The 15211-nt window shown below is 45.0% G+C and overlaps 1 protein-coding gene across 1 annotated transcript in view; it reads left to right on the forward strand.

Moving 5' to 3' along the window:
- FBXW8 (F-box and WD repeat domain containing 8) overlaps positions 1 to 15211 on the forward strand; it is a 117811-nt gene that overhangs the window by 20548 nt on the left and 82052 nt on the right. Inside the window, exons 3-4 of the mRNA XM_042961445.1 lie at positions 12210 to 12374; positions 14953 to 15041. Of these exons, the coding sequence (XP_042817379.1) occupies positions 12210 to 12374; positions 14953 to 15041 (254 nt within the window). The remainder of the gene's footprint in view (positions 1 to 12209; positions 12375 to 14952; positions 15042 to 15211) is intronic.

Consider the following 15211-nt stretch of genomic DNA (forward strand, 5'->3'; position numbering starts at 1 on the left):
GTCAAAATAACTTGAACGTTTATTCGGAATGAGGCGGGAAGCCATTCGAGTGCTTTGAGCAGAGTAGTTACAAGGTCTGACTTCCCTTCTGAGCGGGATCATGTCGGTTGCTGTGTGGAGACCGGATCTGAAGGGGGACAAGGATGCAGCAGGGAGACCCGTGAGTGAGCTACTCAAATAACCCAGACGAGAGAAGATGGTGGCTTGGAGCGCGTGGTGCCAGTAGATGTGGGCAAAGTCGGGACTGCCAATGGCAATGGAAGGGGGAGAGAAAGAGGAGTTGGCCGGGACTCTGTTTATTTGGCCTCAACAACCGCACGGACGAGATTGTGGTTACTGACCAGGGGGAGACCGTGAGATGACCAAGTTTTGGGGGAAGATCAGTAGTGAGATGTGAGGCTGGAGGGGGATAGGAACTGGGGAGCCGTGAGCGCATCATTGGCATTTAAGTCCAGGAAACTGGACGAGGTCATCAGGGAAGTGAGCGAAGGGGGTGGGGGACTCAGGGATTGAGCCCTGTCACACCACAGTGGTGAGAGGCCAAGATGAGGCATTGGAGAAGGCGGTCCCTGTGACGTGGGGAGAAACCCAGAGCACACGGTCCCCTGGAACCAAGGGATGACCTTTTCGAGGAGGAGACGGCGATCAGAGGGTTAAGTGCAACTGTCAGTCAAGCGAGAGGAGGACTGAGAAGTAGCCATTGGATTTAGCACCTTGGAGGTCACGGGCAACCTTGACCAGAGTCCGTGGCATGGTGCACACGGGGTGAGTCTGGGGCTGGGGTGAGCAGGTTTGAGAGTGAATGGGGAAAAAGGAGATAAAGAAATTGAGATAATGAGTGTATGTAGAACTGTCTGTGCAAGGTGTATCTTCCCCAAACAGACTTGATTCGTGAACATGTGACTAGAACAATGATGCTTTTCCCCTTGTCATGGGCCTCACTGGTAACCCTAATCCAGGCAGAGTTAATAAAGCTAGTTTTTGAGCCAAGGGCTTTCTTTCTTTCTTTTTTTTTTTTTTTTTTGATGCTGTAATTCACAGTGGTGCTATAAAGCAAAATGCTGGAGACACTTTTATTAGCAAATTCTCACAGCTGAGGCTCACTCAGTGGGGCTTTTACTGGGCAGAGCCATTCCAGTCCTAGCGTATTGAAGACCATTAGGCCTTTGGAAAATTCAGGCTTATAAACTTGCAAGATTTAATTTAATGTAAGAAATTTAAACTATTAGCTTTCTTTTTGGTGAGAATCTTTAAAATTGTGAAAGTTTAGGCCTTATTATTTTGTTTTGTTTTTCCTTTCAGGATTAAAAGAGATTCTTAAAACCCGTCATTTTTGTGCTCCTTTAAAAGAAGAGAGAAAAAGCACCCTCCCTTTACAGTTTGCCAAAGAAATTGTTGGCACGTTTCTGTGTTTAATACCTAACTGTAGGTATAGTCCTGATCCCTTTTTGGAAGGAACTCTCGCCTCTAGTTTTTGTAAATCCCTCAAAGAGATTATTGTTGGTTATCCGGGATTTAAACTTTATCCTGAATATTACTTTCCACAGAATAAGCCCTGTGATCTAGGGGCTAGCAGTGGGAGTGATGTACCGAAACATCGACTTTTTGTTCTCCCTTTTTCATCCCAAAACCCTGTTATACAAATTTCAGGTCATGTTGTTTAAAGTGACTTGGCATTTTCTTTGAAGGGGAGAGAAAAACCTGTTTTCTGCTTCCGGTGCTTTTAAGGTCTCATGTATGGGGGACTTCTTGAAGGTCTCACTGAGAAAAAAGTTCCTCCATTTTAATGTGGCTGAGAACTGTATGGTTTAGTAGATCTCATGAAAACTATTCCAGAATGTTTATTTTAACTGGTATCTTCTAGTTTGTAATCACTGAGCATCGGATTTGGGTTTTCTTCAAACGCTGCCGCTGATTCAGTGGCTCCATCTAGTTAAAATAACAACAGGGGCGCCTGGGTGGCTCAGTCGGTGAAGCGTCCGACTTCGGCTCAGGTCATGATCTCGCGGTCCGTGGGTTCGAGCCGCGCGTCGGGCTCTGGGCTGGTGGCTCAGAGCCTGGAGCCTGCTTCCGATTCTGTGTCTCCCTCTCTCTCTGCCCCTCCCCCGTTCATGCTCTGTCTCTCTCTGTCTCAAAAATAAATAAACGTTAAAAAAAATTAAAAAAATAAAATAACAACAAAGAACAAATGTCCTGTAGCTAATTTTTGCACTAGAGAGTTAAAAATATTGTCCCACACTTGGTCCAGGCTTGGGATCCAACCTGACTGTAAAGGCAGAGGCCAAAACCTTTCCCTGTAGCTTCCCCACCACAGGGGAGAAGTGTTCTGCAAAGGGGGTCTGTTTGGCAGCTTGAGCTGGCAGGTGGAGAATTGCTGCTCCTTGTGGCCAGCACAGACCTTAATCAGGTCACCAGTAACCCATATTGGTGTTCTCTCCAGTGTCTTCTGCAGAGCACTAAAGCTCTCAGGCTGTTCTTGCAGGAAGCGTTCAGGAGCCAAGTAAGTTTGAGGAACGCAGCGTATCCCATCCTTCTGAGAGAGCTCCAGCACGTGTCGGTTGGTTAAAAGCTCTCAGAAGTTCTTCAGCGAATAGCCCTGCTTAGTTTTGTTTAAACCAGTGTTCCCCAAACTCCTCTGACCATGGAATCCTTTAAAAAAATTTTTTTAATGTTTATTTTTGAGAGAGAGAGAGAGAGAATGAGTGGGGAAGGGGCAGAGAGAGAGGGAGACAGAACCCGAAGTAGCTCCAGGCTCCGAGCTGTCAGCACAGAGCCCGGCGTGGGGCTCGAACCCACAGAGCGAGAATCATGACCTGGGTTGAAGTCGGACGCTCAACCGATTGAGCCACCCAGGCACCCCGACCATGGAATCCTTTTTAAAAGTAACATTATTAACCCCCCCTGAGGAGCTGTTGTTTTACTGAACCTGCTTTGGAAAGTGCCAGTCTGTGCAATAATGCCTACCGTTTATATTCTGTCTCGGCTACTCCGAGTCTTTTGTCCAGTTACATTTCATAGTTTTTACAACATTTTACATTTTATAATTTTGACCGAAAAGGCTCACGTATCCCCAGATCAGAGGGCAGCTGCCCTGTATTTAGTTAGCACTTGCTGCCTTTGAGGACCCATTAGGGCTGCTGGCTGTTAGCCCTGATCTTCTACTTTATTTAACGCCGAATCCCAGAGGTCTGGTAGGGAGGTGATTCTGCTCTGGAACCATTTGAGTTGTGGCTTGGCTCCCTCACAGCTCACGTTGGTCCGTCCCTCTCTGCTCTTCGTGATTGCCCGGTGCTCAGACTCAGCTCTGGCACAGACAGATGGACAGACACCGCTCGTGGCAGGGGCAGGCTCAGCTGTGGACCAAACACGCCCAAAATAAAACCGTGCTGTTCTGTCTCGTCAGAACTGGAGCTTCGGTGTTACAGAGTCGCTCTCCCATTCTTTATGGCCTGACCACTTGTGATCAGGTGAGGGTTGGTTTCCCTGATGCCCTCCTGGCTAAGGTGGGGAAGTGTGGGCTGGCAGTGTGGGTAAGTGGATTTGTAGCTGATGCTGTGGCCAGGCCTGGGGTGGGCTTCTTAATGGACCCATGTCAGCCTTGGTGGGGGGGAGGGCTATAGTGGTTTGCCACGGACTCTGTCCTCAGCCCCATCCTGGTTAACTTTTTTTTTTGTAAATAAGACGCAAAGGCCCGCAGACCATATTTTGCAGAAGAGTTGTGTATGGGAGAAGTAGCTAACGCAACAGGTGACAGAATTGGGATTCAGGGATGCGCTAAAATGCTGGGAAGGGGGTGGGTACAGTGAGCTGGGGTTTAAAATGGGCTTTAAAATTATATTAAAAAAAACATACAGTGAAAGTAAGAGGTAGGGACTTTAATTGCCGTTTGTGTTTAAAAAAAACAAAAAATCTCTGAAGAATGATGAACACCAAATTCAGATTACCCTTGAGGCAGGGGAGAGTATGTGCATCAGAAATGTACAGGACTTTATTGTTTTTATTTATTTATTTTTATTTTATTTATTTAAAAAATATTTTTAATGTTTATTTATTTTTGAGAGAGACAGAGACAGAATGCGAGTGGGCTAGGGGCAGAGAGAGAGGGAGACACAGAAGCCGAAGCAGGCTCCAGGCTCTGAGCTATCAGCACAGAGCCCAACCCGGGGCTCGAACTCGCGAGCTGTGAGATCATGACCTGAGCCGCAGTCGGACGCTCAACTGACTGAGCCGCCCAGGTGCCCCGTGGGACCTTAAACTTATCAGTATCTTAAGTGGGATGGTGAGTCCACAGGTGTTTGTAGCATTTTTGTTGTTGTTTGCCTTAAATGTTTAATTAACTAAACAGACTCCAGAAGGTTTGGTGCACTGTGAGTTTAGTAGCCACGATGGTGTATTTACAAGTGAAGCAGCAAATTAGCGTCTGATAAAATCCTCCTGTTTGTGGCACTTGACAGCCCACATTTGGGATAGTGTTCCATCCTGAGTACCACATGTGAAGGGCGTTACTGTATATGCCTAAATACTAGGGTACGTTCAGAGATCATGGGTACACGAACCAGTCTAGTCCTAGGGCAGTTAGTTGAAGAAATGGACGATAGTTAGACCTACGAGATGACTAAGGGGAATCATGATGGTATCTTCAGCCTTTTGAAGAACTATCAGGTGGAAGAAGGAAGAGAGATTTCTTCAGAAAGGCAAAATTAGGGCCATGGGTGGAATCCCTTTACTAAGGAAAGGGAGGAAGTACTTCCTAATAGCCAGACTGCTTTGCGGTCGATCAGCCCGATGTGAGGGTCAGCTCTCTGCAGAAGCCTCTCCCCAAGCAGGGCTGCCAGGAGGAGCCCTTCCTGGGGTGGGGAGTTGCCCCGGTTGGTCTCCGGGACCTCTCTTCTTCAGTTTCTAAACAATCGAACGCTGGAGCCAGTGTGACCCCTGCTGCATCATGGTGTGGCACTTTGGTTCAGAAAAGCGATTGGAGCCTCGTACTACTTTGTGCCACCTGGTCTAATTTCTGACGCTGTGCCTTCCACGCAGAGTGCCCGTGCCTAAAGGGAAGGTGACCTAGGTGACATGATTGTTTGTCACACCTAGAGCTTACATGCCCGCGTGCACAGCAAAAATGTAATCAAGGAAGCCAGAATTTCAGTGTGCCATCACAAGAATGTTCTGTGGGTCAGTGTCCCTTGGACACTTTTAGTGTCCTTTCCGTTGAATAAGGTATCCTAAGGAATGTTTTTAATATAGTCTGCTCGAGATGGAAAATCAGAAATTTTGACACTGAAACAACCCGAGTTCTTGGATTCTGACTAATTTTTACTTATTTTTTTAAATTATTTTTTTAAATTATTTTTTTAATGTCTGTCTTTTGAGAGACAGAGACAGCGTGAGTGGGGGAGGGGCGCGCACACACACACACACACACACACACACACAGAATCTGAAGCAGGCCCCAGGCTCTGAGCTGTTGGCACAGAACTTGACGTGGGGCTCGAACTCACGAACTGTGAGATTATGACCTGAGCCAAAGTCAGACGCTTAATTAACTGACTGAGCCACCCAGGCGCCCCTCAGACTAACTTTTACTTCTAAGTTCTAGCCTCTTTCTGCTGCCGTGGAGCAAGTAGCACCCCACTATAGATTTAATAAAAGTTATTTGTAAAAATAAAAAGCTAATGACTTCTTTAAAGTAATTGGAGCAGCGTAAGTTTACAATAAGGAGCTGTATCCTGTAGTGTTATCGGTGGTGACCTGCGTAGTGTGTGACCTGTGTGTAAAGAATTACGCTTACACAACACTTGAACCCTTTGAGATGCACAACAGCTCTGTGGGTGGTGGGATATGGTGGCTCACATTTGGAGGATGAGAAAACCAAGGCCCCAAGGTCATAGTTTAGTGTTGCAAGAGACATTTTAGGGTGTCGGATTCCCCCCACCACTGAGGAGGAAAGCGGTGCGGAAAAGCCTAGTGACCTTGTCACAGTCCTGCAGCTAGTTAGTGAAAGACTGGACACAAGAATCTGAGGTTTGGGGTTTTTTTCACCCCAAGTGTAACTGGTTTTCTATTATATCTCGCTGTTCCTTGGGTAATACAGGTGACCTTGAACGCCTTCCTAAAAAGTTGATCAAATTTATATTTATATCCCTATCACTTTAGGGCTCTTTAGGGACATCATTATGTGAAGGAACTCTTTTGTATAGTACAGATTTATTTTGAATATAATGAACTCCCTTTAATTTTAAAGTGTTTGTTAATCTGAGAACTGCATGTGGTTTTTGTCCTTGACCCTAGTACCAGGATATCACCTTGATATTTGTGTGTTAAAACTGACTCTACATTCCTGAGACAAATCGCACAGGGTTGTGACGTACTACCCTTGTTGTACATAGCTGGATTCAGTTTGCTAGGGTTTTGTTGAAGATTTTTACGTATGTTCATCACATCAGGAATTATTGGTTTGTAGTTTTCTTGTGAGGTCTTTGTCTGGTTTGGATATCAGAGAAATCCTAGCCTCGTAGAAGGTGTTGGGAAGTGTTCCCTCCTCTTTTGTTTTTGGAAGAATTTGTGAGTGATTGGTTAATTCATTAATCTTTTAAAACATTTGGTAAGAGTTAATTCTTTTAAAAGTTCTTTTAACTTAGTTTTAACCATTTTAAAAATTCTTTTCAAACATTTAGAATTTACCAGTGATGTCATCTAGGCTTGGACTTTGCTTTGTGCTAAGTTGTTGTTGTTGTTGTTGTTTTAATCACTAATGTAACCTCTTGTAAGTCTATACAGATTTTCCATCCTCTCGAGTTAACTTCAGTACTTTGTGTCTTTTTCTAAGCATTTGCCTATAATCACCTAGTTTTGGCATATAAATTGTTCATAGCGTCCCTTTATAATGCTTTTCGTTTTTGTGGTTGTCGATAGTGATGGCCCCTCTCCTTGGGTTTAGGAATTTGAGCCTTCTCCACACCCACGCCCTCATTTGGTCAGTCTAGCTAAAGGTTTGTAAATTTTGGTGATCTTTGCAAGTAATCAGTTTTTACTTCATTTTCTTTTTGTTTCACTTATTTCTGTTGTAATTTGTGTGTGTGTAAATTTTTTTTAATGTTTATTTTTGAGAGAGCGAGCACAAGCCGGGAGGGGTAGAGAGAGAAGGGGACAGAGCAGAGGATCCAAAGCAGGTTTTGTGCTGACAGCAGCCAGCCGGATGTGGGGCTCAAACTCCTGAACCATGAGATCATGCTCGGAGCTGAAGTCGGATGCTCAACGAACTGAGCCACCCAGGCGCCCCGTTTCTGTTGTAATTTTTATTTTCTTCTTGGGTTTAGTTTTCTTTTTCTCTAACCTAGCCTCTGGAAGGCTAGGTTATAGATTTTCGATTTTTTAAAATATGGGAATTTATAGCTATACATTTTTCTCTAAGCACTGCCTTCACTGTGCCTCATAAGTTTTGAACGTTCTGTTATTCTCACTCACTGCAGAGTATTTTCTAGTTTCTTCTGCAGTTTCTTCTTTGACACATTTGTTGTTTAGCATGTTAACGTTTGTTAGTGTGTTGTTTAATTTCCACACATTTGTGAATTTCCCATATTTCCTCCTCTTATCAATTTCTGATTTTCACTCCACTGTGGTCAGAGAACATACTTTGTATAATTTTGGTTCTTTTGAATTTATTGAGATTTGTTTTATAGCCTGGTATATGGTCTATCCTGTAGAGTGTTCCATTGCACTTGAGAATAATGCTCAAATTGCTGTTGAGTAGAGTGTTCCATGGATGTCTCTTATGTCTAGTTGGTTTATAGTGTTGGGTTCTTCTATTTTCTTGTTGATAGATACTCTACTTATTCTGTCTTTTATCGAAAGTGGGTATTGGAGTCCGATTATCCATTTCTTCAGTTTTTTCATTTTTTTGCTTGTGTTTGGGGGCTTTGTTGTTAGGAATATGTGTTTACAATTGTTAGGCTTTTGTGATGGATTGACCCTCATTATAAAAATATCTTTTGTCTCTAGTAATCATTTTTGTCTTAAAAATTACTTTAAGTGGTATTGGTATATGCACTCTAGCTCTCTTTCAGGTACTGCTTACAAGTTATACCTTTTTCTATCCTTTTACTGTTTGTGTGTGTGGATCTAAAGTATGTGTGTCTCAGGGCACCTGGTTGTCTCCGTTGGTAGAGCATGTGACTCTTGATCTCGGGGTTGTGAGTTTGAGCCCCACGTTGGGTGCAGAGTTTACTTAAAAAAAATGTATGGGGACATCTGGGCAGCTCAGTCAGTTAAGTGTCCGACTCTTGATCTCAGCTCAGGTCTTGATCTCAGGGTTGTGAGTTCAAGCCCCACACTGGGAGTGAAGCCTACTTAAAAAAAAAAAAAAAAGTATGTAGTTATCTTGTAGTCAGCATATCCTTAGGTCATGTTTATTTATACCACCAATCTCTGTCTTTTGCTTGGAGTGCTTAGTCCATTTCCATTTAATATAATTATTGATAAGGAAGCATTTATATCTGCCATTTTGCTATTTGTTTTCTGTATGTCTTATGTCATTTTCGTTCCTCTTTCTCTTCATTACTGCCTCCTTTTGTGTTTAAGTAGACCTTTTTCTAGCATACTATTTTAATTCCTTTTATCTTTTGCTACTCTTTTTAAAGTTTTTTTTCTTAATGATTGCCCGGGGATTACAACTGACGTCTTGAAACAATCTAGTTTGTATTAATGCCAACTTACTTTCAATAGTATAGCAAAACTGCTACGATATAACTTCATTCCTTCTCCCTTCTTTGAACTATTATTTCATACAAATTATGTCTTTATTGTTAAAAGCCTTTCAACACAACTTTATACTTTAGGCAGTTATCTTTTTAATTAGGTAAAAGAAAAGCGTTGCAAGCAAAACTGTATTTATACTGTCTTTTATATTTACTCTTGTAATGACCTTTACTGGTTTGCTTTCTTTATTTATGTGGGTTGAGTTCCTGTCTGGTGTCCTTGTATTTTAGCCTAAAGGACTCCCTTGGTATTTCTTGTAGGACAAGTCTACTAGTGATGAATTATCTTATTTTTATTTATCTTGGAATAATTTCTCTCTTATTTTGGGGGGATAGTTTCGCTAGATGCAGTTACTGGTTGGCAATCTCTTCCTTTAGCACTTTGAATATGCCAGCCGACTGCTTTCTGACCTCCCTAATTTTTAATGAGAAGAACACACAATGTGTCTTTTTCTTTTGTTGCTTTCCAGTTTTCAACAGTTTGACTATGATGTGTCTAGGTGTGAATCTCTTTGAGTTTATCCTTCATGGAGTTCAGTGAGCTGCTTTAGTGTGTGGATCAATGTTTTTCATCCTGTTTGGAAAGTTTCTGGCCATTATTTCTTCAGATGTTCCTTCTACCCCTTTCTCCTTCCCTTATAGGACTCCCATAATGCCTTTGTTGATCCACTTGGATGGTATCCAGTAGGTCTCTGAGGTTCTGTTAATTTTGTTAATTTTGGGAAGGGGGGTTCTTTTGTCCTTTTTTTTTTCCTTAGACTGGATAATCTTTTTTTTTTTTTTTAAGTTTATTTATTCCGAAAGGGGTGGGGGGGAGAGGGGGAGGGAGAGAGACAGAACGAGCTGACGAGGGGCAGAGAGAGAGGGGGGACAGAGGAACCAAAGCAGGCTCTGTGCTGACAACAGAGAGTCCAATGCGGGGCTTGAACTCCTGAACCACGAGATCATGATCTGAGCCGAAGCTGGACACCCCACCAACTAAGCCACCCAGATGCCCCTAGACTGGATAATCTTAATTGACCTTGAGTTTGCTGATTATTCTGTTAGCTCAAATCTGTTGAGCCCCTCTATTGAATTTTTTATTTCAGTTACTGTGCTTTTTGACTTTAAAACTTGTGTTTTTTTTAAGTTTCTTTATCACTATTTTCTACTTGGTGAAACATTGTGCTTATAACTTTTATTTTTCTAGACATGCTTTCCTTTAGTGTTTTGAACATGTTTATAATAGCTGACTTAAAGTCTTAGTTTAATAAGTCCAAAGTCTGGACTTGCTCAGGCTGCTTTTTCTTTCCATATATGGTTCATTCTTTACTGTTTCTTTGCATGTGTCTACATCTTGTGTTTAAAAACTGGACTTTTAAAATGTGCCAACTCCTTTAAAATGTGATTCACTCTCTTCTGGAGAGTTAGTTGTTGCTGTTTGTCATTGCTGCTATTTTTTAGTGACTTTTCTGGACTAATACTCTGGTTTGTATTTTCTGTCATGTGTGACCACTGAAATCTCTGCTCATTTAGCTGAGTGGTTAGTGATTGGACAGAGGTTTCCTTAAATATGTTGAAGCAATAAATCTCCATCTTTTGCGGAGTTGCTTTCTGTATGTTGGCTTTCATTGTGCCAGCAGTTCACAACTCTGTTTTAGCCTTCACATCATGCTGTGCAAAGCTTCAAGTTCAGCCAGAGTGACAGGTCAGGGCCTTCTGATCCCTTTTCTGGGCGCACACACAGTCCTATACAGGTGCATGACGCTGACTCCCAGAAATCTGTGGGAGCCTTTCAAAGCCCCTTATGGACATCCCATTCCCCAGGTTTCCCTTTTAAGGTTTAGGTCAACTCTTTGTAGCCCCAGGATGGTAATGGTACCTCAGGCAGCCACAACCTTAAACAGTTCTCCCTTACTGTTTGGGACAAATGCCCTGGAGGTAAGGCAGAGGAAGCTTTGAGTCAGGTCAGATAAAGACAAGCCTCCAGAAGAGAGCTTTCCAGCAGGCTGTCTCACAGGTCAAACGGTGACCATTCCCTGGGGATGGCATTTTGGGCGCCTGTGAAGCCATCTGGCCCCTTCGGTGTCTTCCAGGCTGCTGGTTTTCACAGCCACCATAGTTGCGAGGCTGTTGTTTTTCAAGGTTACCGTGGAGCTACCTGTGGTGCCGGAAGAGGAGGATGGGATTAGTGCAAGTTAAAACAACATGGAGGTAGTTGCCCTTACCAAGATGAAAACATTTTTCTTGAATAAATGCTCCTCGGAATGTTGAAAGTCTTTAGTTAATTTCCAGAGTTCTGAAAAAGTTGATTTTGACAACTTTTGGCAGTATTCTAGTTGCTTGAATGTAGGAGCAGATTTTTGGAGTCTTTATTCTGCCATCCTAAAAGTGAACTACCTATTGGTACTTCTTCAAACGAGGAATCCTAATGAGACACGTGCTGTGTGCACTCTTGCCTACTTTGTCTCGCGTTCTCTCTTCTGTCTGTGTATTCTACGTCGTGAAGTGGCCCCAAGGGAGTGTTCAGGAGCACAGGTTACTGTAAACCAGTGGCCGTGACCTTCACTTTATTAGAAATGAGTCTCAACCTTTAGATGGGTGGCAAGTGTTAAGCACTTGACCCCACAGACTCAAGATCATGTTGATCTGCTGGATCATTCTCTCATCTTGCCAACAGAGTCCAACTTTTGTACAACTTTGTACGGTATCCTGTGAAGAAGTAAATGCTTTGTCCCCTGAGTTAGGTTTGGAGAACAGAATACTAATAGCAAAAATGGCCATTTCCTCTGGATACTGTTGGGGTTTGAAATTCAGTCCAGACAGAACATTAATTTCTCTCTATCAGACGTTATGGTCCTGGTGAACAGCTTGAGTTTTGTGTAAAAATTTTTTTTAGTCTATCCACTTAAAGTCTAAGTTTTTCTACATAATACAAATTTGAATTTCTCATATGACCAGAAGTGTTGAGTTATGGATATTGATTTTCTTACAGCCTTTTATTTCAGAGACAGTCAGTCTCCACTTGTATAAGAAGAAATATAAAAAAAAAAAAAAAAAAGAAAAAGAAAAAGAAAGAAAGAAAAGGAAAGAAGTACACGTGCCTATTGGTAAAAAGAAAGTGAAGACATTCTGGTCTGAAAAACTGTACAGTCGCAGTTTATATTTTTTGCCGTTTATGTATTTGTGTATTTTTTTCCTTACATGTTATATAATAATTTCCTTACATGTTATATAATAATTTAACCAAGGCATCTAACATGTGGTATGAAACGATAGAGCAACAGTTTGGAAATTCGAAAAATAAAACTGGAAACGTTTGCTTGTATTTCTTTTCCACCTCAGAATGTTTTGTTAATGAGACGTTTTATACTGCCATAAACTCGGGGTAATAATAAAGGTGTTGATTGATTTTTGGATGGCGAGGGGCTTCTCTAATTGCAGAATTCGACATTTGTGTCACTTGTGCCGTTTTAGGTGAGCAAGACGTGGAAGGTGATTGCCGAAGACGAAGTGCTTTGGTACCGGCTGTGCCGGCAGGAAGGGCACCTTCCCGAGAGCAGCATCTCTGATTACTCGTGCTGGAAGCTCATCTTCCAAGAGTGCCGAGCCAAGGAACACATGTTAAGAACCAACTGGAAGGTAGGCGGTGGCCAATCTCATTACCTGTACTGAAGAATAGCCGGCAAGGACGAGGGAATCCAGGCCCCGGATTAACCCCCGCAGGCCCTCCGATTACGGCCTGAGGCCAACTAACTGCCAAAAGCAAAGAGGAGTGCGGTGAGCATCCTGTCGGCTGCCGGTGGTTCGTTGCCCGTTTTGCTCGCCATTAGGGTATCTGCCCCCCTTTGCAACCGCGCTGTTGGGGAGCATCCTGTTCTCTAGGAGAGGAGGGGTGAGGTTGGGGTGCCGCCCCCTCCCCTCGGATGGCTCGTGCTCAGTGCAGTCCCCTTTCACTTTCACCGACCCTGACCCCTGACGCATCAACAAAGCAAAAGCACCACCTGAATACGAAAGCAGTGCCGCAAATGCGATTTCCAGTGACTGCGAGGGAGGTTGTTAAACGTCTCTGAGTCCTGTCTTCTCTCCCCTCACATAACCCACTGGCTTGCTTCCATAGCGTTTATCACTTCAAAATCTCTACAGAAATATTAGATCACAGCTAAGAATTTGCACGGTGCTGTGTTTCTGTAGGAAATCGCTGTCAAGAACGGCGTTACGTAAAGCTGTTCGAGGCCTGACAAGACCACAGTGCGGTGGCGGCCCTCCTTCCTACTGGTAGCTGGAGACCCCCTCGTAGGGCAGCGGTGGAACCACACCTCCTGCCTCCACTCCTTAAAGGTCCATCCTAACGGACTCTGAGATCACAGGCTTTTGCTCATTACTGACGGTGGCCCGTTGCCTGTGTGCGGGTCCGTCCTCGGTCACCTCATAACCTCATTAGTGACCGATGCTCTTGGTCTGGGTAAACTCACAGTTTCTAGCCAAGCGAATAGGAGCAGTGTTTCTCAACCTCGCATTAGGGGCCGGACAATTCCTTCGGTGGGGGCTGTCCTGTGTGTGCGGTAGCATGTTGAGCAGCTTCCTTAACCTCTACCCAGTGGGTGCCAATAGCATCCTCCACCCACCCCACGTCGTGACAGCCACAGATGGCTTCAGGCGTGTCAGATGTCCCTTGGGGCAGGGGCACAACGGCCCCCGGCTGAGAACTGCCTTTCCAAGGGGAACGAGCGTAGGTATCCTTTCATAGGCTGTTAAGACACCTCTGAGCAAAAAGCACCCTGGCCCCGCAGCTGTGTGCTCACCAGATGATAGCCTCGTGTGGAGACCCCTCCCCACCCAGCCCTCTTGCCCATGTGCTTGGCCGGGCCTGCGTGACGGAGGTCGGTGAGAGGCAGCTGTGAGGGTTTGACAGAGCTGCTTAGACGAGCTGGGCCCGAGCCTGGCAGGAAGGGCTGGAATTGAAGGAGAGCTGGTGAGTTAGCTTGAACTGGGGCCTTTCCCTCCGGGAAGGAGGGATATTTTGACGTGTGCACATGGGTGCTGCAGTGGTCTGTGTACATCGGCTCGAATTCCGAGCCGTCAGACCCTGAGAGAGCGCAGCCGCTAAGTTTTCTGCTTCCTCTTTGGTGGTGGAGAAAGCCCCAGAGGGAGGCAGGTACCCCCTCATCCGCTGGAGGTGGCAGCAGTGAAGGTGTCCGGAGCCCTGCCTCCAGGCATCTGGCCCTCCATGACCGCTGCAAGTCACATACAGTTGACTGGAACGTCTGGTTGTCTTTAGCAAGTATAAAGTCATTTGTCTGGTTAGCGCTTGATAAATGAGTTAGTGGACTGGAGTCAGATGGCTCAGCCCCTTTCCTGGCCCTGTTAACAGTGAGACTACGAAAGTGAAATGTGAAATGGGGAATCCTGCCCTGACTGTGATGGTGGGATTCTTACCGTGATTCTAGAAAGAAAGCTCCATCGAAACATGAAAGGTGGTGTTAGAGCAAGTTGCTTTCCCTTCGGATGCCCCCGTTCTCCCCTCTCTAAAGTGGGGGCCGATGGTAGCCCGCTCATAGGGTAGTGGCGAGGATGACTGTTGAATGCTCCTCCCGTACAGCCTGGCCTGTGGCCGGCATGATCTTTGTACAAGTGACTCAAAAGTCACCAGAGTCCATACGGTGGAAAACCCATCTGCTACCTGCCACCTAGTCTCAGGAACCACACGTATCCTGGGCTTTAGGGTTCCCTTTAAAAATAACAATTCCACGAACCTCTGACCTTGCGGTCTTCTTCCTTTCCCCATCCTGACTTTTGTCTCTGTGTGTACTCTCTCATCGTATCCTCTGAGTGTTCGTAAGGGCTGTTGGCACGTAAAACACCCTTAAATACCTTCTGTCCTCGGAACTACGCTTTCGAAACAGACTTTGTGTTTCTTCAGATACGTGCCCCCGCCAGCCTAGTGGAGCGCACGCCTTGCCTTTCTAGCCTGTAACCCCCCTGAGCGCGGGAGCAGCGTCTCCCACGGCCGTGCCCCCGGGTTCACGGTCTTCTTATGTGGGGTAACTCATAAATGCCTTAGCAGATTAGCTGTCCTCGTGGTCCTGTGGAACGCCCCGGTGACTTTGAGCACGATACCCGTGGTAAGACACGGCCGTGGAGCGTAGCTGAGCGCGGAGTGCTGCCGTCGGGGTGTCCCGAGAGTACGACCAACTGCATCCCCCTTCTCCTTATGCAGAATCGCAAAGGCGCCGTGAGCGAACTGGAGCACGTTCCCGATGCGGTTTTGTGTGACGTGCATTCCCATGACGGCGTTGTCATTGCCGGGTAAGCAAAAACCATTTTTCACATAGTAATTAACTCTTCATCTTAAGGTCTTTCGTTTCTCATGCGCCACCCTCTGAGTCCCAGTGCCACGATCTTCCCCTGAGAGCGTGTACCTTCCCGCCTCAGCCCGGGTTTGAGACGGACACTCTCCGTGATTCTGCCGTCCGGGA

This window comes from Panthera tigris, chromosome D3, assembly GCF_018350195.1.
Source record: "Panthera tigris isolate Pti1 chromosome D3, P.tigris_Pti1_mat1.1, whole genome shotgun sequence".
In the NCBI taxonomy this organism is placed as follows: domain Eukaryota; kingdom Metazoa; phylum Chordata; class Mammalia; order Carnivora; family Felidae; genus Panthera; species Panthera tigris.